Here is a 25,170-nt window from a genome sequence, read left to right as displayed (position 1 = left end):
TTATTTATTTATTTATTTTAGTTTATTATTCTTTTCGAGACAGAGTCTCACTCTGTTGCCCAGGCTGGAGTGGAGTGGTACGACATTGCAACCTCCACCTCCAGAGTTCAAGAGATTCTCTTGCCTCAGCCTCCTGAGTAGCTGGGACTACAAGTGCACCACACTCAACTAATTTTTGTATTTTTTTTAGTAAAGGCAGGATTTGACCATGTTGGCCAGGCTGGTCTGGAACTCCTGGCCTCAAGTGATCTGCCCGCCTCGGCCTCCCAAAATGCTGGGATTACAGGCATAAGCCACCGCAGCCAGCCAAAATACTCATTATTTACAAGGGTGTAAATGGTAAGAATAAGATGGAGAAGCCAGGCAAACACCATGTATATATGTGTATATATGTATATGTGTGTGTGTGTGTGTGTGTGTGTATATTTGTGTGTATATGGTAGGGAGAAGAGGTGTGTGGATGTGTATACACACACACACACACGCACACGTGTATGTATATGGGGGAGAAGAAAATAAGCAAATACAGTAAAATATTAGCTACTGAGGAGTCTATGTGAAGGTGAAAGAGTTCTTTGTACTTTTCTGGCAAACTTCCTATAAGTTTGAAATTATTTCAAAATAAATTATTTTTTAAAATCAAGAAAAAAGTACAAAATGTGGCCTTATAAGCAAATTCAGTAATAAACACAGATGAAGGGCCAGTGCTTGCATGGTGAGTGCTGAGTTAACCTTCAAGTGGCTCCTTTTTAAAATTCCATATTCGACATAAGTGAGAGTAAATAATAAGAAATACTTAATATAGCTTCCTGATTTACAATACTTCAAGATTTAAGACCTTATTTTCATCAGTCTCCAACAGGGCCACTCACAGATCTTCCATAACTTATCTTTAACCAACTCTCATGAGTAGGAACAGAACTAGGCACCAGGGGCTTACAAAAGTGTAAGATCTAGTCCCTGACTCCCAGAAAGCTGATCAGTTACAGGGGGAGAAGCAGGACATGTGTAAAACAGAGAAATGATTTTGCACAACAACGCACTAGCTTAATGTTGAAGAAAAAAGAACAGTTAATTCAGATGAGCTTCATGGAGGGATAGGATCACCAGTGAACAGGGTGGCCAGGAAGGGAATGTCGGGAGGTGGCTCGGATTCATGGGCTCTTCAAGACAGTAGGCTTTTTCCAGCCTGGCTGGCCATTAGCAGAACCTGGCATCCCCTCTCTGAGGGTGCCCACCTCCACCTGAAGACCTCCAGAAATGGAGATTTATGTTCTTCTGTGGCAGCCTATTTCCCTGTTGGAAAGGTCAAAATAGTAGAAAGTTCTTCCTTCTACAGAGCCAAAATATGCCTGTTTGTAGTTACTCTTTGCTTTCTACTTTGGGGCAATGCAAAATAATCTTAGCTTATCTTCTGCCTATAAGCCCTTCACATATTTGAGAACTATTGTCACGTCTCTCCTAATTTACCTTTCTCATGCCAAACACTTTCAGTTATTTTAGCTATTATGGAATTATTATATCTTTCTCTAACCCAGGTATACTAATGTATCAATGCAATGAATCCAAAACATGTTCCTAGTAAGCTGTGGTCTAATGCAAAATACAACCAGACTATTACCTCCCTAAATTGGAACATCATGTGTTATTAATGCAACCTAAGATTGCATTCCCTTTCTTTGGCGTCTGCACGGACTCCATGAGCACTGAAATGCTCAGGTATTATCCATGTGAGCTGCCAATCCCCCAGCATGTACCTAGTAGCCGATTTTTTAAGTGTGGTTTTTTGCCTTTATCCCTATTAAAGTTTGCCTAGGTGAAAAGGTTGGTCCCACTTGAAATCACTGTGAGTTTTGATTCTCATCTAATGTTTAGGGTATGCCTTTTAGATGTGTGTTTTATGCAGAATTGATACAGTTTATCTTGCACTGATTTTTATTGAAAAAATGGTGCCAACTATACAATGTTGAAATTTATCCCTAGAGATGCTACCTCAGGATTATTGTCATCATTAATCAAAACTCTTTGCTGTGGCATTTAAATATTATTAAAAATAATTCTCTGACCAGTCCCCTTGTGTCATTTGAGGTTTGCTTGCTGTCTGCTCTTTGACTAGCTCCAGGCCTTTGAAGAATCCCACTTTTAAATTGTCCCTATAAAAACTAATTTAAGGAAAAAAGATACAACTCTACCGAAAGGCATCATCAAAACCATTACAGTCAAGAAATTTGTTAGCAAAAGGGATGTGTCTCCTTCCATGAATGAAGATGACTAAAACACACATTAAATACTATCCTGATAGGCACCAAGTGAAGATCTTGGCACTGTAAATGAAAGATAAATTATAAACTAAAAATGGAAGGATTGGTAGGGTATCAGGAAAGCAACATTGAAATGGAATTCTTATCCTGTGGACCGAAAAGCACTTATTTTTGCAGATAATAAGAACTATCAGCCAGGTATGGTGGCTCACGCCTGTAATCCCAGCACTTTGGGAGGCCAAGGCGGGAGGATCTCTTGAGGCCAGGAGTTTGAGACCGACCTGAGCAGCGAAGCAAGACCCTGTGTCTATAAAAAAAATAATAATAAAACATTAGCCAGGCACCAGTGGCTCATGCCTGTAATCCCAGCACTTTGGGAGGGTGAGGCAGGCAGATTGCCTGAACTCAGGAGCTCAAGACCAGCTGGAGCAACATGGCAAAAACCCTGTCTCTACCAAGAATACAAAAAAAAAAAAAAAAAAAGAATTAGCTGGGCATGGTGGTGTGCACCTGTGGTCTCAGCTACTCAGGAGATTGAGGTGGGAGGATCGTTTGAACCTGAGATACGGAGGCTGCAGTGAGCCAAGATTGTGCCTGTGCACTCCAACCTCAGGGACAGAATGAGACCCCATCTCAAAAATAAAAATAAAATAAAATAAAATACTAGCTGGATGTGATGTTGCATGCCCCTAGTTCTATCTTGATGGGAGGATTGCTTGAGCCCAAGAATTTGAAGTTATGGTGAGCTTTGATCATGCTGTTGCACTCCAGCTTGGGCAACAGAACAAGACCCTGTCAAAAAATACAAAATATAAAACAGTGTAGTGTTTTAAAAAATAGAATCCTTATCCAATGGACCCCAAAACACTTCTTTTTAGAGATAATAAAAGCTATAAATCAGAAAGTCTTTCCACCAACAGTGAAAGTGAGAATGTAATAAGCCTTGGATAAGTGTTGTAATTTATACATCTAATTGTGGATCTGATTATTAACTGAGTAGTTAATATTATTAATAATTATGGTTTTTTTTTTTTTTTTTTTTTTTTTTTTTTTTTTTTTTTTTTTTTTTTTTTTTTGAGACGGAGTCTCACTCTGTCGCCCAGGCTGGAGTGCAGTGGCGCAATCTCGGCTCACTGCAAGCTCCACCTCCCGGGTTCACGCCATTCTCCTGCCTCAGCCTCTCCGAGTAGCTGGGACTACAGGCGCCCGCCACCACGCCCGGCTAATTTTTTGTATTTTTAGTAGAGACGGGGTTTCACCGTGGTCTCGATCTCCTGACCTCGTGATCCGCCCGCCTCGGCCTCCCAAAGTGCTGGGATTACAAGCGTGAGCCACCGCGCCCGGCCCTAATTATGGTTAATAATTAACTCTTCCTCATGGTTATAATCCTTAGAACAAAGCAGTTAGTTTACCTTTTGTCATTTATACATTATAGAAAACACTGTAGAAAGTAAAATAATTTTTTTTTTTACTCTAGGAGAATTAAGCACTTGGTAAATAGATATATATTTTTAAGCGTCAGTCCTCTGGAGTTCAGAATTTATCATTCTACACAGTATGAACCAACCACAAGTACGAAAGTTTAGGGATGTTGTTGGTCCTATTTATTGTTGCTATTTAATTACATCCAAATCCAGCCATCAGTTCACATCTTGAGTTCTAATTGCCTTTGAGAGTTCTATGCACAGAACAATAGCTGAAGTGACTCTTCAGAACAGAAGTCATAAATATAGGTTCTTCCTGATCTTGATGAATTAAAACCAGAGGAGAGGAGACAGTTTGTTTTGCAGGAAGCCATCTGTTTGTTTGTATACAGGGTTTGTATTCAAATTTTAGGAAATTAATCAAGTAAAAAGCATCAAACTTCACAACATAGAAAACAACAGTACTGAACAAACATACACTTTGAGAAAACCAAGTTGCTAATGAGATTTTGAACCTCTTTAGTTTAATCTTTTCTTGTCCCTAGGAGACCTCTCTGGTATGTGTACAGTGCATGACGTTGCATTGATTCTTGCTACTTTAAGGCTCAGAACATGAATCGGCGACAAGTGCTGAGTTAATGAATCAGCAGCTGTCAGCACAACAACTATACCAACATAATCCTTGATTCAGGGAACTTCTCTGGTCCTTGGTTAAAAGACAGCTAAGTTTACCAATAATAAAAATCTGTCCCAGATCCGTACATGTGCATAAAGAGGTGAACGTTTCTTTAGGAAAGAAATGTCATTCAGAAACGTAAGCCAGAATTTCAAATGGCTCCATGCTTTGGGGTATGTGCCAACTCCTTGCTGCTTGCCCAAAAGTTGTCAGGAAATGGGGAGACCAGACAGTTTTAGGGACTGGAGCCTGGACATGTGACTCCACACTCATAAGTTTGATGTGTAGGCTTAGAGCTAGAACCAGCGTTTTAGGCATAAAATCATCACTGCTTGTTACCTGTCTAAGGCAGTAACTTCATTACACATGCAATGAAGCCTTCTGCAACCATCTGCACCCCATGGCAGAAATTCTTTGAGTTCCTTCTGCATTTGAATATCTTCAGTTGACTACACATAATGAAGAGTGCAAATTGCTATATTATGCCCTTAGACTTATTCTCTGCATGATTTGCGTGTGGACGTCATGTTTTCAGTGAAAAGAAAGGCAGAATCACACAACAGACCATATCTTAATGACTCTTAGACATCAGTCTGCTCATTTGTTAAATAGGGATGATAATAGTACCTATTTGTTAGGAATAAATGAAATAATCCATGTAAAGTGCTTAATAGTGCTAAGGGACTCAGTTATTATGAATGTTCTTATTCCTTCAGCCTCTGTTATATGTGTTATCCATGTAAACACAATCCATGCTTGGTGGATAAATCAAGAAATAAATGAATTAAAGTGAAAAATCTAAATTGCAGAATCAGTGGGCAGCTATTTAAAGTAGAATTAGGCAACATCTTTATCAAATAAAACCCATAGAGGTATATCATTTTAGCCTGGGATCTGTTTCAGTCTTCATTTTTTCTTGAGGAAAATGTAAATTAAAAAATGTCAAATGACGTGTTAAGTCAAAATGGGGCTATTCCTTGATGTTTGCTTAGAGTGAGATTTGTACTTACCTCTTTTCCTCATTAAAAAAAAAAAAAAAACAACTTCATCACTATCTATTCCTGATGGTAAGTGAATCAATATAGCAGATTTTTATTATGTAGCCCTCAAAAGCCTCAGTCTTTTAAATCAGGGGTTTTCTATCCCATTACCTCTTTGCTAGCAGTACCCGTTGTTCACTTCTCATTTCATGGACATCACTCATTTAACAGTGACTAAAAGCACATTAATCTACTTATCATGATCTTTTCCTATTTTTTAAAAAACAGCAAAATTATATCCCACTACTAGATTATAACCTATTTAGAAAAGAGATTTCCCTTTTCTAACTGAGAGATTTTCTTTCTGTAGTTGGATAAAAGGATAGAAAAAATGTTTTAAATACTCTCTTTAAAGAGGACATTTTAGCGTGGGTTATCAGTAAGTAAGACTCACAAAAATTCTCCTATCAGATACAATTTCAAAATTCCCAGCGGATATTTTAATCCAAGAGGTTCCCTGAATAAATATTTATATACCTCACAGCCTGAAATGCAATCCCATGACTATGGGAGAGGATTAGTCAGTGTTCTTTTATTATTTGGTTTGGTTTTGGTTTGTCTTCTTTGTAATTGTTTGATTGGCTCGGTTTGGTTTAGTATATAGAAATTTCTGGAATATGGCCTAATTCAGAATTTTATTCTTTAGGCATGTATATGGCCTTTACATTGAATTCAAACTGCTTCTCACTTGTGTACTCTCTGACACCATTTATGAAATCATGTTGCAGAAAAATAAGGCACTATGGGTGTGAATGTAGTTTTGGAGTTCATAAACTGTCTCAGCTAAGCAAGCACATTCTATTCCCAGTTTAAACTGTAATGTAAAGGGTGAATTTTAAAGCTAATTGATGGTCCTTGTTTTAAAACAGTAATATACCTATATCATTTTGTCAGTGATGTTCATTACAGCATTATTTATGATTTCTAATTATAAATATTAGAAAAATGTCTAATAAAATTTGCTAAAATGCCAACTAGTTTCAGAATGGTTAAAACTGTAAGCTTAAGGCAGATTATAAAATTATGTTGACAAAGGAATAAACATGCCTATACAATATTGAGGAGAAAAAGGAAAATCATGTGTGTCTCATTTTTATAATGGTATAAAACAAAACAACTGAAGAACTATGAACCAAAAAGACTGGTGGAAATTATACCACCCTGAAAATAGATGTTTTATCTGGGTAGGATTTGTTTTTCTATTCCTTCTTTTAATTTTCCTGAATTTCCTAAATTACCTGTGCTAAAACATTTATTACTTTTACAATAGAAAAAAAGAGCCTAACAAACTTCAAATCAACATGGATTTTTCCTGTTTGCACTCAGCTGAAATGTAGCTTTCTAGTAAAACTGGAGAGAGACGAAAACCTTTTCAAAGAGGCAATTCAGAACAGGCTGCCAGAAAGTAAGCCCTTCCATGAGCATCTTTAGAGATCTCACCTCCATGCTCCCTGGCTGAGTTCTGTTACTCTGAGAAGGCTCACATAATGAGTGTTTTCATCTTTTCATATTAAAAATGACCTCCTGGCCTAAGTTTGAGCTTCCCAGATGACTGAGGTTTGCTGGTCACAGCCTCAGAAAAAATAAAGCAAAATTACTCAGTATTTCATCCTGCTCTTGGACTCCACATTTTATTTCCACACAAGCTCACAGACTTTGTTGTTGCTATTGTTTTGTTTTAACTCTCCAGATCCAACAAGGGTAATGGTGCCCCCTTCCAGTATGGATGTCACTGTTGGAGAAAGTATTGTTTTGCCGTGCCAGGTAACGCATGATCACTCGCTAGACATCGTGTTTACTTGGTCATTTAATGGACACCTGATAGACTTTGACAGAGATGGGGACCACTTTGAAAGAGTTGGAGGGGTAAGTGTTAATATCAAACTATCCACGGGAAACACAGTATGCAAATGAACTTCTCGAAACTGACTCTAACTTGTTTAGACCAACTTAACAATATATTTAAAGTTACTCTTTTAGAATTTTGTTCAAGTAATCTTATGGAAAGAAACTCTTGGTTAATTCCTGCTCCTTTTTGCACAAGAAATGTGGCATCACTCACTGAACAACCCTATATGGCAGGACTGCTCTCTAACTGGCACCAATCCTACAGGTTAATTATTCATTCCTGTGTATGGATTAGAAACTAAGGCTCACAGGCATTGGATGACTTGCCTTGGCCTCATAGCTACTGAATTGTGGAACTCAGCTTAAAACTTCAAATCTCAAACTCTATGTCACATATCATATCATATGCCCTAGAATCTGGTCAAGAAAATAGCTTAAGGATAGTTTCCTTCTGTTTTTCGGTTGCTAATTAAACTCCCTTTGACCTTGTAGAAGGCTCATCATTGTGAATTTAGGGTTTTCTTTCTTGAATTTGAAAGTCTGATTGGGTTATTTACTATCTCCAGGTAATTTGAATTCAAAATGATTGGATTTTCAAAATGCCTTACTTTCCATAACTGTGTATTATCATTGAACACATAACAAGAAGAGGTTAAATCTGGAAACAATTTGTGTCTATCACAATCATTGTCAAAAAATCTTTTTCTGCTCTAACACAGCTCTATGGTCCCATTGACAATAAAGATTGACTCTGGCTGCCATTTTTATGAAGGAGTCCAACCAAAACAGAGCAGAATATAAAAATGGGGCCCTGACTTGAAAAGCTCACCCCACTTCCTAGGCTGCTATAAAAATCTGTCCACCCCCTTTATGTTGAGAATAAGTGGCCTAAAGTCATCCATATGATATAGTGAGAGCGTATTTTCCACTACAGTACTAGCCCTGTTCATTACATTCTTACTACCTTTATCAAACAGGGTTTTTGCAGTTGAGTCACAGAACGCCCAAAACAATTTCAGTGACTGTTGTCTCAATTCTGTGCCAAGAGTGGTATCTGATTGGTACAACTTTAGATGGCACAGGAAAGAAGTTAATTCGTTACATCAGTGGATGCCTGGGTTCACTAGGGATTATCTCTTGGGACCCTGATTGAGAAAGGCTGGATGAAATTGCCATCATAAACCATTCTGGACGTCTTTCACATGGTTCAGCTTAATAACTTTGGCTAAGTGAGAGAAATATTAACTACTTCACAAAGACATTGGAGATATCTAATATCCTGAGGTCTAAGAAAGTACATAGCCCAATGTCTACCACAAAAGAAGTACTTGATAAACTTTAATGGTGGTATTAATTGAAGGAAGGGTAACATTGTAATAAAAGGAAAGTACAAATCGAGAACATTCTTCATAAATTTAGCAGAATGTTCTCACATTAAAATCAATTTCTTGGGCAGGAGAGATATTAAAAATGCTAAATCTCAGAATGGCGTAAGCACCAACCAATCAAAACAGATGTCTGACCAATCGAAGTGGATGTCCTACCGTTCAGACACATGTAGCCTTTATGCCGGAATGGTGCTAGGGCTAAGGCAGAAACATGGACATCTAATGAAGTCAAACACTGATGACCACCTTTTATAAAAACAGCTGTCCGTAGAGCTGCTCACATTCATCTTTCATATGGGAAATGTCTGTCTCCTCTGTTAAACTAGTGCTAACACCAATCAACTCCTGCTGAGAAATACATAGAAAATTAAGGACAGCACAACCGCATGTGAGATCTAAGTATATTAGCCACTAGGATCATTAATGTCTGTGGAGTCAGCACTTGACAATAGAAGAGATAAGCAAGTGCAATTCTGAAGTCAAGCCTATGTCAGCTTCAACTTGCTGAGTCAGCATGCTGGAAATGATGCCTGGTATAGAGTTAACCTACTGAGGTTTTATAAAAGTTATTATTTCATTGTCCTCTGATACCCCCCATACCCACCGAGTATTCTATCAGAAACACAACAGACTGCAGTGGTGGAAAATAAGCAGATGCTGTTGTTTTCTTTGGTAGGAACATAAAAAATGTAGATCTTAGTTAATAGTTGGGTCTGGATGACTTCAAAGGGAAAGAGAAAGTTTTTGTGGTCAGCTTTGATGAGATTCTTACCTCACTCCTGACTCTTATTTTTTTCTTTGTTTCAGTTTTACTTTAAAAACACAAATCCAGTCAAAATGTGTAAATAACTACAGTACTTCTGAATCACAAAATCAAAATTTTCTATTAATAGGTTGCTGTGCTCTGAAATATCCAGGCTACAAGTTTCTTTGACATTTAAGCCCTTGATGAATAAAGTGAATTAGTGAGATGCTATAGGCATTTCCCTAAGGCCAATGTGGCTTCCCACCTTCCCTGCACACATCCCCTGGGGCATTTTTTTTATTTAAACCTGTATTCAAAGTCCCCATATGTGAAATTTCTTAGGTAAAGTATCAATAATCTTAATAATGGTGATGATAATAGTGATAATTCCTTATATTTGCAAAGTGCCTAATCATTTATCAGGTACTTTCTTATATACACTTGACCCTTGAACAACACAGGTTTGAGCTGTATGGGTCCACTTATATGTGGATTTTTTTTCTACCACACTCAGATTGCAAATACAATATTCATGGGATGTGAAACCCACATATATGGAGGACTGACTTGTCATGTACTTGGGTTCCAGAGGGCTGACTGCAGGACTTGAGTATTTGTGGATTTTAGTGTACTGTGGGTCCTGAGTCCAATGCCCTGTGTCTACCAAAGGATGACTGTAGTAGCTCCTTAATCCTCACAGAAACCTTGTCAAATAGGTTAACAATTATTTTCCCATTTTATTGAGCAATTATAAGACTTGATCCGTAAACAGTGGCATCTGGATTAGAAGCCAAGTGTTACAAATAAAAGACATTTTGGGTTAAAATACCATAGCTTTTCCTGAATTAGATTTAACATCTTTGACATGTTTGTTTCACAAAGAAAATGGATCATGGCTGTCAGTAATACCAGTTTAGAGTTAACCTTCGCTTCAAATTTTCAGAAGATTTTCACATACACAGATAATCTCATTTGATTTTCATAACCTAGCATGAAGGTCAATAAAGGTCTTTTGAAAGTCAGTAAATTAAGGCCAAGAGAGATTAAGAGATTTAGATGAATTCACACAGCAGGAATCAGCCCAAGACAACTAAGCACCAAAACTGTAGCTCTTCCTTGACTCCATGATTTGGCATCTCTTCTAATCCTATTTCTGATTGGCAATTCTATCTCTTCCATTATCCTGTGAATGTGACACTCTGTACTGAAACGATGGAGATAACCAAGTACATATTAATTTTGAAATAGAATGAGGATATGGTCTTTCTGGATGCTAGTCTAGTGTTACTGTTAAGAACAGGGACTAAATGGGTTCAAATCCCGGCTCTGCCATTTTCTAGCTACGTGACTTTAGGCAAGTCTCCTAACCTCTTTGTGCTGGAATTTCCTCATCTGTAAAATAAGGATAACAAGAATACCTGCCTCAGAGGACATGTGAGTATTTAGTGAGTTTAATGTAGGTAAAGCACTTGGAAGCTGCCTGTCATATAGTAAATACCATTAAACATCATCCATTACTATTGTCATTGGAGAAATAGCAACAGAAGAGTCTGTCAATTTCCTGTTGTGTAGTTTGGGATGGGAAAATGAAGGAGGGCCAATATACCCTAAATTATCTTGTCATCCATTACGGGTTTAGAATGAAGTGTAGTTTTTCAAATCTGGCCTCTAGGGTGGTCTCTTCCTCAAGCAGCTATTCTCCAAACTTTGGATTAACAGGGCTATGAACATACTCCAAGGTGTAGCAGTGTTCCTTCAGGTAAAATGCTGCCTTTGTGACAGCCTGTGAAATCATCTCCTCACATTTCTTAAAAGTACTGTGCTGGCGAATGCTGTAGAAATATTTCTGGGGCACATAGACATCCAAACCAGGATGTAATTAGTCCTATTCATCTGCTAATCAAACATGCATTTGGCATTTGGAAAACAAATTAGCACTGTTCCACACTAGGTGATGCGAGATTTCCTTGGAGAATCTGGTCTTCCTAATCCTTTAATTCAAACTTGGGAGCAGTAAAAATGCTGGCTGTAAGAAATGGTTGTGCAATAAAATGCAGATACTTCCAAATGTGGGCTTGCTTCCATTTTCCAAATACAGAGTTCTAAAGTATTAGAGTGCCACCCAAGGCTATAGGCTGAGGGCATTTCTGAAGAAACTCACAAAACTAGATCAAGAGCCACCGTAGTGCGTAGTACTTATGTAGCATGTCACTTACGTCCTTCCAACGTGGGTGGCAAACTGCTCCAGAGACGCAGAGAAGCCAGACACCTGAGGTCTTGTCGAAGATGTGTTCTGAAAATGTTGGTGTTGTTATCTCCCAGGCAGGCTCACATATTTTTAATAGGCCATGGCTTGCATCACTAATGTTTTCATCAGCCAGTGTAAAATAAATCCATTAGTCACAGTGTCCTTCATGTGATAATGATATTTAGAGCTCATTAAAAAGTAATTGTAGCCACTTTCCCCTACTTTATCAGCAGGATTCAGCTGGTGATTTGATGATCCGAAACATCCAACTGAAGCATGCTGGGAAATATGTCTGCATGGTCCAAACAAGTGTGGACAGGCTATCTGCTGCCGCAGACCTGATTGTAAGAGGTATTGGATTTTGTTGTTGTTCTTGAAATATTTTCATGATATCTACTGTGGCACAGAGTTCCAAAAACCTCAGTGGTTTAGAATTATGAGAAAAAGTCAGGCAGAAGCTGAACATTGTAAACAGTGGCTAACAGTCCACAGAAGTTTCTGGTGCATATACAGTTCCTCAGTGCGGGTTGTCAGAAAATGCACTGAACACATCCAGTAACTTTACACTAAAAGGATAATTGAGTAAATCGAGTACCCGATTACAGCTGTTGGAGTTGATATGACCTTCTAGAACAAATTTAGGTGAACAAAAGCAGATAGTTTAAAGAAGGATTAAACTGTCCCTTTTTATGTTTCATCTGGGCTAAACTGAATTAGTATCCTAGGCCACTGGTATAACAGCAGCTTAAGTAAAATCATCATCAGGTTTATCTGAGTTTCCTTTTTTCCCTAAACTTCACAGTGCTGTTCGGTTCCTAAAATAGGGTTTTGGGAGAGGACACTTCCTGACTGCCTGGGATGTAGTAAATGAGCTGAGAGTTGATGTGAATACTAACATTTTTGAGATTCTCTTGAATATTATCAGCATGACCTAATTTGGACCTAAGAGCTATGACCCCCCTGGCTGAGCAACACCAACTGAGTACATTCCAAGCCTCACCAAACCAGTTGGCAAAGGAACTGTAAATGGACTTTTAAGAAATATTTTTAAATGAAAATTAAAATCTTCACAAACCATTGTGCATACCAGAATCCAACCTATGCATGCTCGGGGGTTTTCTATGGCATTAAAATAGAGGCCAATCCAGACATCAAAATAATCTCTTGGGTAGAATCTCCATCAGAATCCCTAACTGTTGGTGTTCAGGCATCTTTGGCCGGCTGGCAGAGTGCATGGCAAAACTTCGAATGCAAGAAAATAAAAATTTGGGGTATGAGAATTGGAGGCAGGGCTAATCTGCACGCACAGAGAACAAGGTATTATTGGAAGCCATAAAGAGTGTTGCTGTATCCCCTAGGCATAATGTAAGGGGGGGGGGAAATGTGTGGGAGTTAGCAACTTAAACTAATTGTGAAGAGAGGTTCAAGAAAAATAGCGATTCCAGTGTGTCTGCTTTGTTCCCCTTTAAATTGCCTTTAAAAAAACGTTCAGTAACAATGCAGACAAGGGCTAGAAATGAGAAAAAACTTCCAACCGAGGTAGATCTGCCCACAGAATAACTTACAGAAATGTGTTTATTTCCATTTTAAAATACACCAGGCTGGTCTGCCCGCCCCTTGGAGACAAAAGAATTCTGTTGCTGAAAATTTATCCTCTATTTAATTAGGATAATGTTCAGATTAGCAGTTAAAACACCAATAAATTAGACTAATAAATATTTAAATCAGTAATACTTGAAGTTCTTAAATGATATTGTATACTTCATTTCACAGAAAATAACATTAAATACCAGGAGGAATTTGCAAACGCAGTCTAAAAGAAAATCTAGTCTAATCAGTTAATAAGGCCAATAAATTAATATGCCATTTAAAACCATAATCTTTGATTTTATCTCCTTCGGCTCTGCCCTTGCAGCTTTTCATGCACATTACAGAGGGGGAGGCAGGAATGTATTTCAGCACCCTGAAAGAGGTTTCATATTTGAAACCTATAGCAGCTTTGAGTCTTGGCTCCAGATTCTTTGATTTTCTGAGGCCTGTTCTATTTAACCTATAGCACTGTAATGGCAGCCAGAAAGGCCACCCTTCCTGAGGGAGAAGCAGACTCCAGAATCAAACTAATCTTCCCTTTGCCGTTGCCTGAAACAAAATCTACGTGCCCCTGAGTTTGTTATCATTTTGTTCAGAGGACAAACATTTGTACATTTTTCATTTTGAAAGAGGGAGTCCACTTCCCTAAAACAAAGTTGGTAAACATTCTGTAAGGTCATATCTATGCATCGGTAGGAGAGGGTGGCAGGAAGATAAAAAAAGAACAAACAAATCCAGGAAAGTACCATCCTCTCTCCAGTGGCCAAATTCATACCAACCCTTCATTTTCTTCCTACAGAGAGGCCAACAGTGGACTCAGATATTTCCTATCGATTTAATTCTTTGAAGAGTTCAGAGAGAAACACTTTTCTATTTGTGGTACTTAGATTTTAAAGGACATCAGTGCAGCATCCATAAAAAAAAAAAATGGTGGGGAATGCTAGGATGAGAAAACTAGTGAAAAAAATTATATTGTCTTCGAGACTTTATCTGGTTAAAAGGGATCCCAAGACCAAAGGTTACATCAGCTCTATCTAGGTGACATTAGACTGACATGCTGAAATGTCACCATGGAAAATTAATCAGTTCCAGCATACAGATTTCCAGACATTTCGTTCAGGAGTGGGAGGGAGAAGATAAATTTAGTCTCACCTGTGGGTCTATAAAAGTGATTTTTAAAAAAGGAAAGAGAATTTAGGGCATCACGTAAACGGTGAAGGAGTGAATCCTAGAACAAAGTCTAACTTCAGGAAATTGCTGTTAACTTTGCACTGCTCTGTGAGAGGTCTCTTTTTTCCCTGTCCCTGTGACATGGCCCGATAGTATTTGGGTAGTACATTTGATTGCTAGACTGGGGATTAGCAAATCCCTCCTAGGAACATCTCCTTATGTCCGTCTAATGGGCACGAGGTTTGTCATTATGTCCCCTCACCATCACCTTCCCTCCTGAGGTGGTCAATTGTACCTTGTTTAAAATGCATTTAACTGCCTGGTAAGAGATTTTCATGTTGGAAAGTAGGATAGCTGCGGGTCTTTGCTCTGGCTCTGCTGATATTTTGTCTTTGTCTGCCAGCTGTTTTCCATCCCTCTATTTCTTTATTAGTTTCAAGCCTTCATTCAAATCTGATTTCCTCCCCTTTCCATGGTTTAAGTACATGGACAGAAACCATGAATATCCGGAAGAGAAGTAGAAAAATACAGGTATGACTTGCAGAAACTACAAATGAGGGTCTTTAGAATCCAGCTCAATTTTGAAATTGCTTTGAAGAAGGGAGCACCTTGACTCTTGCGCACCGGCCATTTTCACAGCAGTTCCCTTGCACGCAAGTGTGTGCTCATATGCGATGCAAGGTTGGGGGTGAAAAGTGTGCTAGTAATTACAGTGCAGCAGAATGTGCAGAGCAACACTGTAACCTTCAAAGTTTTAAAGCCATTTGTGCTTAAATCTATATTCTCAGTGGTAGAAATAACCATTTCCAGCAGACTCTATACTCTTTATGAAATCAGGAGCAATATCTATCTTTTCTCACTACCATATCCTCAAATAACAGTGTCTGACCCATAGTAGGAACCTATAAATAGATAACGAATTAATGAATGTGGGCTCTTATGGTACCCCAATACTCTCTATTAACATTAAGTATTCAATTGTAATTATTTGTTTACCTATTAGTTTTTCATATTAAACTGTGGGCCCCTAGAAGGAAGGGGCTGTGTTTCATTCATCTCTGTGGTTTCCAAGCCCAAGAAATTTCCCAGCACATAGTAGGAGTTCAAAAAGGATTTGACAAGTGATGAATCTGTGAATGGGTAAATAAATGAATGGGTCAATGCCCCATTCAAGTATGTGGATCCTTTTCTTGGGTGTTTGAATACACTGCTCCAATTCTGGGGGTCTTGCTCTTTCCCAGGTCCTCCAGGTCCCCCAGAGGCTGTGACAATAGATGAAATCACAGATACCACTGCCCAGCTCTCCTGGAGACCCGGGCCTGACAACCACAGCCCCATCACCATGTATGTCATTCAAGCCAGGACTCCGTTCTCCGTGGGCTGGCAAGCAGTCAGTACAGGTACCATACTGGATGTTTGGCTCAGAGACATTGGGAACCCAGCATACTGGACGCCAGCACTGTGGCAAGGAACATCTAAGTTCTCATTCAGACACTACTACAAATGATATGGCAGTGTTTCCTAAACCTCGGCCAACTGTACTATCGTTAATATTTTTCTTTATATCGAATCACAGTTAGGTTTTTTACAACTCATCCTAAGCAATAGTATCTGTGAAATGGTATGTCCGGGCCAGATTTGGTGGCTCACGCCTGTAATCCCAGCACTGTGGGAGGTGGAGTTGGGTGGATCGCTTAAGCCCTGGAGTTCCAGACCAGCCTGGGCAACATGGCAAAACCCCCTCTCTACAAAATATACAAAAATTAGCCTGGCATGGTAGTGCGTGTCTGTAGTCCTAACGATTCAGGAGGCTGAGGTGAGAGGATGGCTTGAGCCCAGGAGGTAGAGGTTGCAGTGAGCCAAGATCATACCACTGAACTCCAGCCTAGGTGACAGGGAGACTCCGTCTCAAAAAAAGAAGTCTGTTGTGCTGGTTGTATAGATATTTTCCGTAACACACATTAAAAATATATTAGTTACAAAAATAAAATGCATCAATCTGTATTACCTAAAATCTTCTGTGCAGCACTGTGGGCACACTTTGGAAAGCAGTGGATTCTGCTTGACTGTAGTCACAGACTTTGTAAAATTTACACAGTGCTCTCAGAAAACCAATAACTGAGGATTATAGGGAGGCTCTTCACTTGCTGCCCTTTTTTTTGAGACAGGGTCTCACTCTGTCACCCAGGCTGGAGTGCAGTTGTAGAATCACAGCTCACTGCAGCCTCGACCTCCTGGGCTCAAGCAATCTTCCCACCTCAGCCTGCTGAGTAGCTGAGACCACAGGCACAGGCCCCCACACCCAGCTAATTCTCTAAAATTTTTTGTAGAGACAGGTCTTGCTATGTTGCTTAGGCTGGTCTCAAACTCCTGTGCTCAAGCAATTCTGCATCAGCCTCCCAAATTGCTGGGATTTCAGGCGTGAGCCACTATGCCCAGCCCCATTTTTTTAGATGGATAAATTTTGGGATAAAAAGACATGAGATTTCTTTTTAACCAATTTTACAAATTCTTAAAAAAAAAAAAATATTGTTAGCAGCAGCACTTCCATCCTGTTTCCCTTTATTACATGTATACAGCACTTCCTATTTTTTAAAAGGTTTCACAGTTATTTCTCTTTGCATCTAAAAGAAATCTTATACCATCCCCACTTCTGTCAATACCTCCAAATTGACTCATTTTCTTATTTAGATTTCATTTAAGGATAAATTGGATGAACAAGTAGTTATTACAAACAAGATACACACTCCTCTAGACAGCAAAAGTAGGCTATATGGCTGTGATGTTTTGAAGCAGAATATGCCCAGTGTTGAGCAATTCATATGAATCTTGTTGATTTTGACCCCAGGTTGTTTTCATTTTACCAATCCTTAGAAATGGGTTTCTGTGTTTCTTACTGTAATCACTGAGTCACAGGTGTGCTTTAAGAAGGAAATATGAGAAAAATATGGAAGTTAGGAGATGAATTCTAGTGCTGACTGCTGATCAGTTGATCTCTATACATCTTCATTTTCCTCTTCTGTTAAATGGGCACAATAAGAATTGTTTAAGAATGAATATAGGCCAGGCACTTCGATAGGCCAAGGCGGGTGGATTGCTTGAGCCCAGGAGTTTGAGAGCAGTCTGGGAAATGTGGCAAAATCCCATCTCTACTAAAAATACAAAAAAATAGACAGGCATAGTGGCATGCACCTGTAGTCCCTGCTACTCAGGAGGCTGAGGCACAACAATTGCATGAGCCTGGGAGGTGGAGGCTGCAGTGAGCCGAGATTGTGCCACTGCACTCTAGCCTGAGCATCAGAGAGAGTGAGACCCTGTCTCAAAAAAAAAAAAAAAAAAAAAAAGAAAGAAAAAAAGAATATTATACTTTTACCTTTCTCAGAGGATCGTTGAAATAGTGTGTCTGGCACTACATAGTAAATGCTGAAACACATGTGAAGGGGTGATAGTAATGATTGAGTCGGGTAGCTTGGGGTCTTGTGGACTGTGTGTCTTTTATGATGTCATCTGCTGGTATCTGATTAGAATGTGTTAGTTTAACATACAGAGATAATTCTGAGATTACCTCACTGAAACCACTGTTGATGCAGCTAATATCAGAACACCTACACTGCCCTGAATGCAATAATGATGAGGATGGGCGGATGTTCCTATCTTCCTAACGTAATCTTTGCATTTGTTTTCTGAGAACCTATGAAACAGCCCCCACCTTTTGTTGTCTTTCAGTCCCAGAACTCATTGATGGGAAGACATTCACAGCGACCGTGGTGGGTCTGAACCCTTGGGTCGAATATGAATTCCGCACAGTTGCAGCTAATGTGATTGGGATTGGGGAGCCCAGCCGCCCCTCAGAGAAACGGAGAACAGAAGAAGCTCGTGAGTAGCACCCGGGATTCAGATCATCTGTTCTGCCAGCTGCTGTTCCTTAGGAAAAGGCTTTGAATTCTTGCTGCTCTTCAGCGCTCATGTGGCTCTGTGTTAGCACACCCTTCCCTTAAATGATTATAATGATAGAAATCAGGCCAGGAGAAGGCCAGCTGAACACGCAACGGGTTTCAATCAAGAGTTAAGTTTTCTTCATTAGGTCCACCTGTACAGCAAGAGCCACACTGCGCTTAGTCCTCTCAAAAGCCAGCCCTTCCTTCATTGGTTCATTTGTCACCAAGATTCTAACAGGATTTCAAAAAAAAAATCCCACATTTCAAATAAAATTATCTCACGTAAGTAACTAATGGCAAAGAATAATTTCTGACTGCTCTGGACACAGCCACCATGGGGTAATCCTGTTTAGAAATAAAAAATCAAGTACTACTCAGAGAGGCTGAGGCAGGAGAATGGCGTGAACCCGGGAGACGGAGCTTGCAGTGAGCCGAGATTGCGCCACTGCACTCCAGCCTGGGCGACAGAGCGAGACTCTGTCTCAAAAAAAAAAAAAAAAAAATCAAGTAATTTCTTCAGAAATTTTCACTTACATTATCTTTCTTAGGGTATAAACCATTCCCAGAAACTAAGATTCAGAACATCGTGCTAATTCGAACAAGACCAGTCAGCAATTCAGTATGGCCCTCTGCATGTACAGCTTGAATGAGCACGGGGAGAGAAGAACAAGTTCATCAGGGTCAGCCGTACTTTTACTTAGCTGATGTAAAGCAAGAGGGCTACATGTGCCATCTTTTATAGAGTTCCTGGCTGTAGAGAGGCCAGTGTGTTGAAGGAATAATAAGGTCCCTACACAAATGGGAGTTCTGACCCTACTCTCAGAAAAGCAAAAACTAATCTAGATCTATTTTATTGGCTTTAACCAAGGAGACATACCCAGTCACCAGCCACATACCCCAGTGAGACATTTTTAAATGTGGCCCGGAGCCTTTCAGTTACATGATGATAATATAGCTAGTCCCCTGCTTTCTTTTCCCCTTCCAAAACCATAATTGAATTAATTGCCCTCAGCAATCCTGAGGTGGAAGCTCGCATAATTTCCTCTCTTTTACAGAGAAAACTGGGGATCAAAGAGATTAAGCACAGTGAGCCAGGGGTCAACCTCTGTCAGCCACTTCCTTCAACACTCAGATCAAAACTCTTCCTCCCAGAAGCCATTTGCCCACCCCAGCTCTGAGCAGGGCGCTACTCCAGAACGCCGCCCACACTTCTCCATGCTGACTGTACCATACTCTGGTTGTCGACCGTGCGCTAACTGTGGTGCAGGCGCTCTTCCCCTCCAACCAGAATGTAAGCTCTGCCTGGGCAGAGCTTGTACTGTCTTTCCTTTGTGTATCACCACGTGGCTAATAAACGCATAACCAAACATTAGGACCAGACCTCAGTCCTTTCCTCCCTTCGGGAACCCCTCAGCCTCTAGGGATGGAGCTGAACAATTGGTCAGACGTGTCAGATAACACGTGTGCCTTGTTGAATGGGAAACAGGTAATTAATAGCAGTCTCCTTGGTACATTTCACTTCCTCAAGAGGATGCCATGGGCCCCTTGACAATGCTGTTGCTGATCTCCAAAGACAAAGGGGTGTGCCTCAGAGTACTCATTGAAAGTGAGTCACCTCTCCCAGGCAACCTTCCTGACCCTCATTCACCTTTGCCGCCTGACATAACTTGTTTTTTGTCTCCTTGTACAGTCCCCGAAGTCACACCAGCAAATGTCAGTGGTGGCGGAGGCAGCAAATCTGAACTGGTTATAACCTGGGAGGTAAATGAATCACAGAATAAAAGGAACGTACAGGCATCGAAGCTATTTTATTGTTTTCCTCCATGTTAGACATAGCTGGGAAGTTTCCTCCTCTGTTTTTAACAGTGAAAATTCATTTGGGTTCAGACACTCCCTCTCACGTAGCTAATGGCTAGCAGGAAGGACGGCACTTGCCCATCCATTGTTGAGGCAAGATTTAATTCAATCCATCACAGTAAAAACAATCATGAAGGGAAGACAACACATGTTACAAAAAAAAAATAAATAAATAAAGAAGGCTGTTTCAGAGAAAACTAGTTTTTCTTTTCTTCCTGAATTGCTGCATGGCCAATTGATTTAAAACGTCTGCCAGCAATAGATTCAGTGCACCAGCACAATTTCCTGGCAATTGGCTTTGCTTCTAGAAGGGGCCCTCTTTTAGGAGGTATTTTTTAAAACAACCTGGAGGAAAATTAGTCACCAATTTATTCAAAATTGGCTTCAAGAGAAGAAGTGAGAGCTTTAGAAAGGGTTCTTCATGTTTTTGAAAGTTTCTAAACAGCCCCAGAAATTAAAATCTCTCATTTACCCAAAGCACAGCAGTGAAAGAAATCACTCATTCCTCCAGCTGAACTCTTCCCTCAGAGAGGGAGGATCTTCAGCCAAGATGGTTTTTCTTCCTTCAGTGAGATCTTTTGTCTATTTGGCAATGGGAGAAGATTAGTATTAGAGGATACGTGTTGGAAATGTTGTTTTTCAGGAGACCGATGTCCAGTGTTTTTTTTACAATCATTTCCAACCATTTCAGAGCTGGGTCTGCCCCATCAAAGAGCAAGCTCTGGACTGCAGATCCTCATTACGTTTTCAACCCTGTCCAGTACCTTATAACTGTTTAAGATAGACTGATTGCAAGCCCTACATTTAAAAGACTGTTAACAAAACCCCAAATAAGATGGGTGGAGAAGGATGTAGACAAGAATGTTACGAGGGAAACAAAAAACGATTTTTGCATTTGAGTCAAACTACTATGATTTCTAAAGACCACCTCCCTTCTTTCCCAGACGGTCCCTGAGGAATTACAGAATGGTCGAGGCTTTGGTTATGTGGTGGCCTTCCGGCCCTACGGTAAAATGATCTGGATGCTGACAGTGTTGGCCTCAGCTGACGCCTCTAGATACGTGTTCAGGAATGAGAGCGTGCGCCCCTTCTCTCCCTTTGAGGTTAAAGTAGGTGTCTTCAACAACAAAGGAGAAGGCCCTTTCAGTCCCACCACAGTGGTGTATTCTGCAGAAGAAGGTATGGTTTATGCTGCCTAGATCATTGATTGTTAATATTTCTTCAGTTCTAAAATGTGGATTTTAGGATGTACAATCAATTTAGCATGGTACATATATATTGAAGGCATACCTGATTTGAGAAGAGGATAATGTAAAAACTTTGGTTCACTGTCCACCATGAATCTCTTGAAAAGATAGCAACTGCTCTGTATATGAAAACACATGGCTGTCCATTATTGATTCCATTGCTAAGGACCAGAATTGCAAATACCATATAAGATCTTCATATCTATCTATATGTTATCATTACTTTCAAAAGAATTTTATTTTTGCCTTTAAGTGAATATCAAAATATAATTTGCATTTTCTTACCACTTGTATTTTCATAAAGCATATTGTACTTGTGGCTCACACCTGTAATCCCAGCACTTTTGGGAGGCCAAGGTGGGTGGATCACCTGAGGTTGGGAAGGGGACCAGCCTGACCAATATGGAGAAAACCCATCTCTACTAAAAATGTAAAATTGGCCGGTTGTAGTGGCACATCCCTGTAATCCCAGCTACTCAGGAGGCTGAGACAGGAGAATTGCTTGAACCTAGGAGGCAGAGGTTGCGGTGAGCCGAGATCGCACCATTGCACTCCAGCCTGGGCAACAAGAGCAAAACTCCGTCTCAAAAAAAAAAAAAAAATTCTCACTTATTAAAGAAAAGAGTAAGTCATGAAGCAGTGTGATTGCGCTCACTGTCATCCACACCATCATTATGTTTAACATTTCTCACACATTATTATCACCTCCATGCTATCCCTGCTCTCGGGATGCCTCTCACATAGTCTTCGTGACCATTGGAGTTCGTCTATGTTGTTCTAAAGATGATGCTCAGACTGGAACCATGTTAAAACATCTGAAAGGCGAATCACTGATTTAGAGTCAGTGAAGATGCAATAACTTATTCCCAATCAAAGAGATCATCCCCTTAGATTCAGTAGCCCTCCATGATCTAGCTGCTGCCTCTCTGTCTGCCTCAGCTGCCGATGCCTTTCCCTGCATATTTCATGTTCCAACCATTGCCAAAGGATTTACAATTATTCAAACAAGCTTCAGCCCTTTGCATAGCCTTCAACTTCTCTTAGATAATGGTTCATGTCTCTGGATTATGAAAATGAGAGGAAAAGGGGAAAAGGACAGTCAGCTGACTTGACTAAGATTCAAGAGAGCTGGATGACACTTCAGGTTCACACTGCAATCTGTGTGATCTTGGATAAGTCACGTATACTCTCTGGGCCTCAGCATCTTTGGCTGCAAACGAGAGGCTAGACTGACTGTTTCCCAAATTTCAATTATTTTTGCCAGATTTCTGCCATAGCTGTTTACCATTTGTATAGGTTAACATTTTTCTTTCAATAGTCTTTCTTAAAAAAAATTTAGTGGCCAAGCACAGTGGCTCATGCCTGTAATCCCAGCACTTTGGGAGGGGGATGTGGGAGGATAGCATGAGCCTAGGAGTTTGAGACCAGCCTGGGCAACATAGCAAGATCCCAGTCTTTACAACAAAAAAAATTAGCCAGGCGTGTTGGCACAGGTGTGTGTGGTCCCAGCTACTTGGGAGGCTGAGGTGGGAGGATGGCTTGAGCTCAGGAGGTCAGGCTGCAGTGAGCCATGATTTTGCCATTACATTCCAGCCTAGGTGACAGAGTGAGACCCTATTTCAAAAAAAGAAAAAGAAAAGCAGCTTAGCCATGTCATAAGCAATAACATTTGTGAGATGCTAATTAAGAATGATCTGTGTTTAGGGAATTGCTGGCTATGAAAACTTGGTGCTTAAACTTAAGTGGTTCTTCTCTTCTACCCACACCTAAATTCAGAACCCAAACACTGGACAAATATTCACTACCACCAACTCCAGCTATTAATCACTGCTTCTCTGCAAAATGAGGGTTTGGCTGACAGTCATTAAGGACGATTCTATAACCGTGAATTATTTTACCTTATAATGCTAGTATCTACAATCCTGTCCTAATGTAGCTGATAGAGTAATAACTGTCTCCATATTCATCTACAGAACCCACCAAACCACCAGCCAGTATCTTTGCCAGAAGTCTTTCTGCCACAGATATTGAAGTTTTCTGGGCCTCCCCACTGGAGAAGAACAGAGGACGAATACAAGGTTATGAGGTAGGCAAGACATATGTGCCTTGCATCTGAAAGAGAATCTGTACTCCTTGATAAGTCCTCCAAGTCACATTCTTATAGGAAAAGACCCACATTCCCACTTAGACGCATTGCTTTTAGGCCTGGCTTCCAGCTGAACATTGATGGAAGCATTGAATACTCAGCTGTGAGACTACCTTTTTTCTATGTTATATTCTAGAGGTATTTTCAAAATATATGCAAATCTAAGCATTTATGGGATGGTTGGCAAAATGAGCTTTGATTTCTGATATACCCAGGATCGCTTTGACTCAAAACAAACATGGGAAAAAAGAAAATAATGAATGAGGATTGTATCAATGTACCATCTCACTAGGAAGCTAAGGACAAAAAAGGGACCCTTCTTACTGTGGATACTTTCTCAGGATATACAAAGTCCTTTGTCCTGATAGCTCTGCTCATGATGTGGTATAGAAAACTAACTCCATCATAAGAATCTGCATACAAAATTACCTGATGACATTGCAAATATCCCCATTGGGTATGGTTTCCGAGGTCTTTCTGTTTATTTCCTTAGGTTAAATATTGGAGACATGAAGACAAAGAAGAAAATGCTAGAAAAATACGAACAGTTGGAAATCAGACATCAACAAAAATCACGAACTTAAAAGGCAGTGCGCTGTATCACTTAGCTGTCAAGGCATATAATTCTGCTGGGACAGGCCCCTCTAGTGCAATAGTCAATGTGACAACCCGAAAGCCACGTAAGAACAGACTTGCTCAGAAATATTTTGGGGATTCATCACACATATCCCAAGTTTATTCCTTATCCCCACCTCCCAGTGATCATTTGCATACTAATTAGTAGCATGTGGATTCAGATTTCCCTCAGCATTTTAACTGAACCTTTCCGTATACCATGCAAAATTCATTGCTCTGGAGGACAGAAAGATAAATGTTTTTCTCCTCACTGGGAAGGGCTACTTCTTTTAGCTATAAATGTTAGGCGACCAGCTGAATCTTTTTCCATTTGCAATGCTGTATCTCATCAGATTTTAGTGACCTTGAAGACACATATTAGTGCAATAGCCCATTAAATTGCCTCCACTCTCGAATTCTAGTAAGGAGATATTCCTCAGAATCCATTGAGACTTAATAATCTGTGACTTCGCATATCTTAATTTTTTTATAGCACCAAGTCAACCCCCCGGAAACATCATATGGAATTCATCGGACTCCAAAATTATCCTGAATTGGGATCAAGTGAAGGCCCTGGATAATGAGTCAGAAGTAAAAGGATATAAAGTAGGTAATTTCTTTTTTGCAAAGGCACCTAATCCTGCTGTGAGTGGGGGCAGTCTCCTCCATGAATCATACAGTTGTCTGCATTGTCAGTTTCCCTGGTGATGCTCTCCTACCCTCTAGGAATCGCTGCCTCCAACACAGTTTGATCTGAGTTGTATAAATAGTCTATGGCAATTGGTCAGGATTTAGACAATCACCTTAACTTTAGTCTCAGGCAGCATCAATCAGAAATGGATAAAGACCCTGTGTTTGGGTCTCCAAAAATACCCTGAAGAACCACTTTTTAAACAGTTCTACTGTCAGCTTTGTTTTGCTCCTGTCTCGGTTGTATAATTTTTTTAGTCAACTTAGTAGCCTCCTGATATTACCAA

General features: G+C 39.9%; 1 protein-coding gene across 12 annotated transcripts in view; it reads left to right on the top strand.

The window, feature by feature from the left end:
• Nucleotides 1-25,170, top strand: part of CNTN4 (contactin 4) — a 985,842-nt gene that overhangs the window by 940,309 nt on the left and 20,363 nt on the right. For 11 of the 12 annotated variants that reach the window (XM_055259613.2, XM_055259612.2, XM_063630715.1 and 8 more), the window contains 9 exons: nt 7,092-7,267; nt 11,861-11,981; nt 15,632-15,790; nt 18,117-18,266; nt 20,019-20,089; nt 21,130-21,364; nt 23,406-23,518; nt 24,072-24,258; nt 24,687-24,799. In XM_055259613.2, coding sequence (XP_055115588.1) covers nt 7,092-7,267; nt 11,861-11,981; nt 15,632-15,790; nt 18,117-18,266; nt 20,019-20,089; nt 21,130-21,364; nt 23,406-23,518; nt 24,072-24,258; nt 24,687-24,799 — 1,325 coding nt within the window. The remainder of the gene's footprint in view (nt 1-7,091; nt 7,268-11,860; nt 11,982-15,631; nt 15,791-18,116; nt 18,267-20,018; nt 20,090-21,129; nt 21,365-23,405; nt 23,519-24,071; nt 24,259-24,686; nt 24,800-25,170) is intronic. The other variant, XM_055259617.2, reaches the window with a different exon arrangement.

The sequence above is a fragment of the Symphalangus syndactylus genome, chromosome 21 (assembly GCF_028878055.3).
Source record: "Symphalangus syndactylus isolate Jambi chromosome 21, NHGRI_mSymSyn1-v2.1_pri, whole genome shotgun sequence".
Classification (NCBI taxonomy): domain Eukaryota; kingdom Metazoa; phylum Chordata; class Mammalia; order Primates; family Hylobatidae; genus Symphalangus; species Symphalangus syndactylus.
Note: the sequence above shows the minus strand (reverse complement) of the source record. Positions and strands in the feature narration are given on the sequence as shown.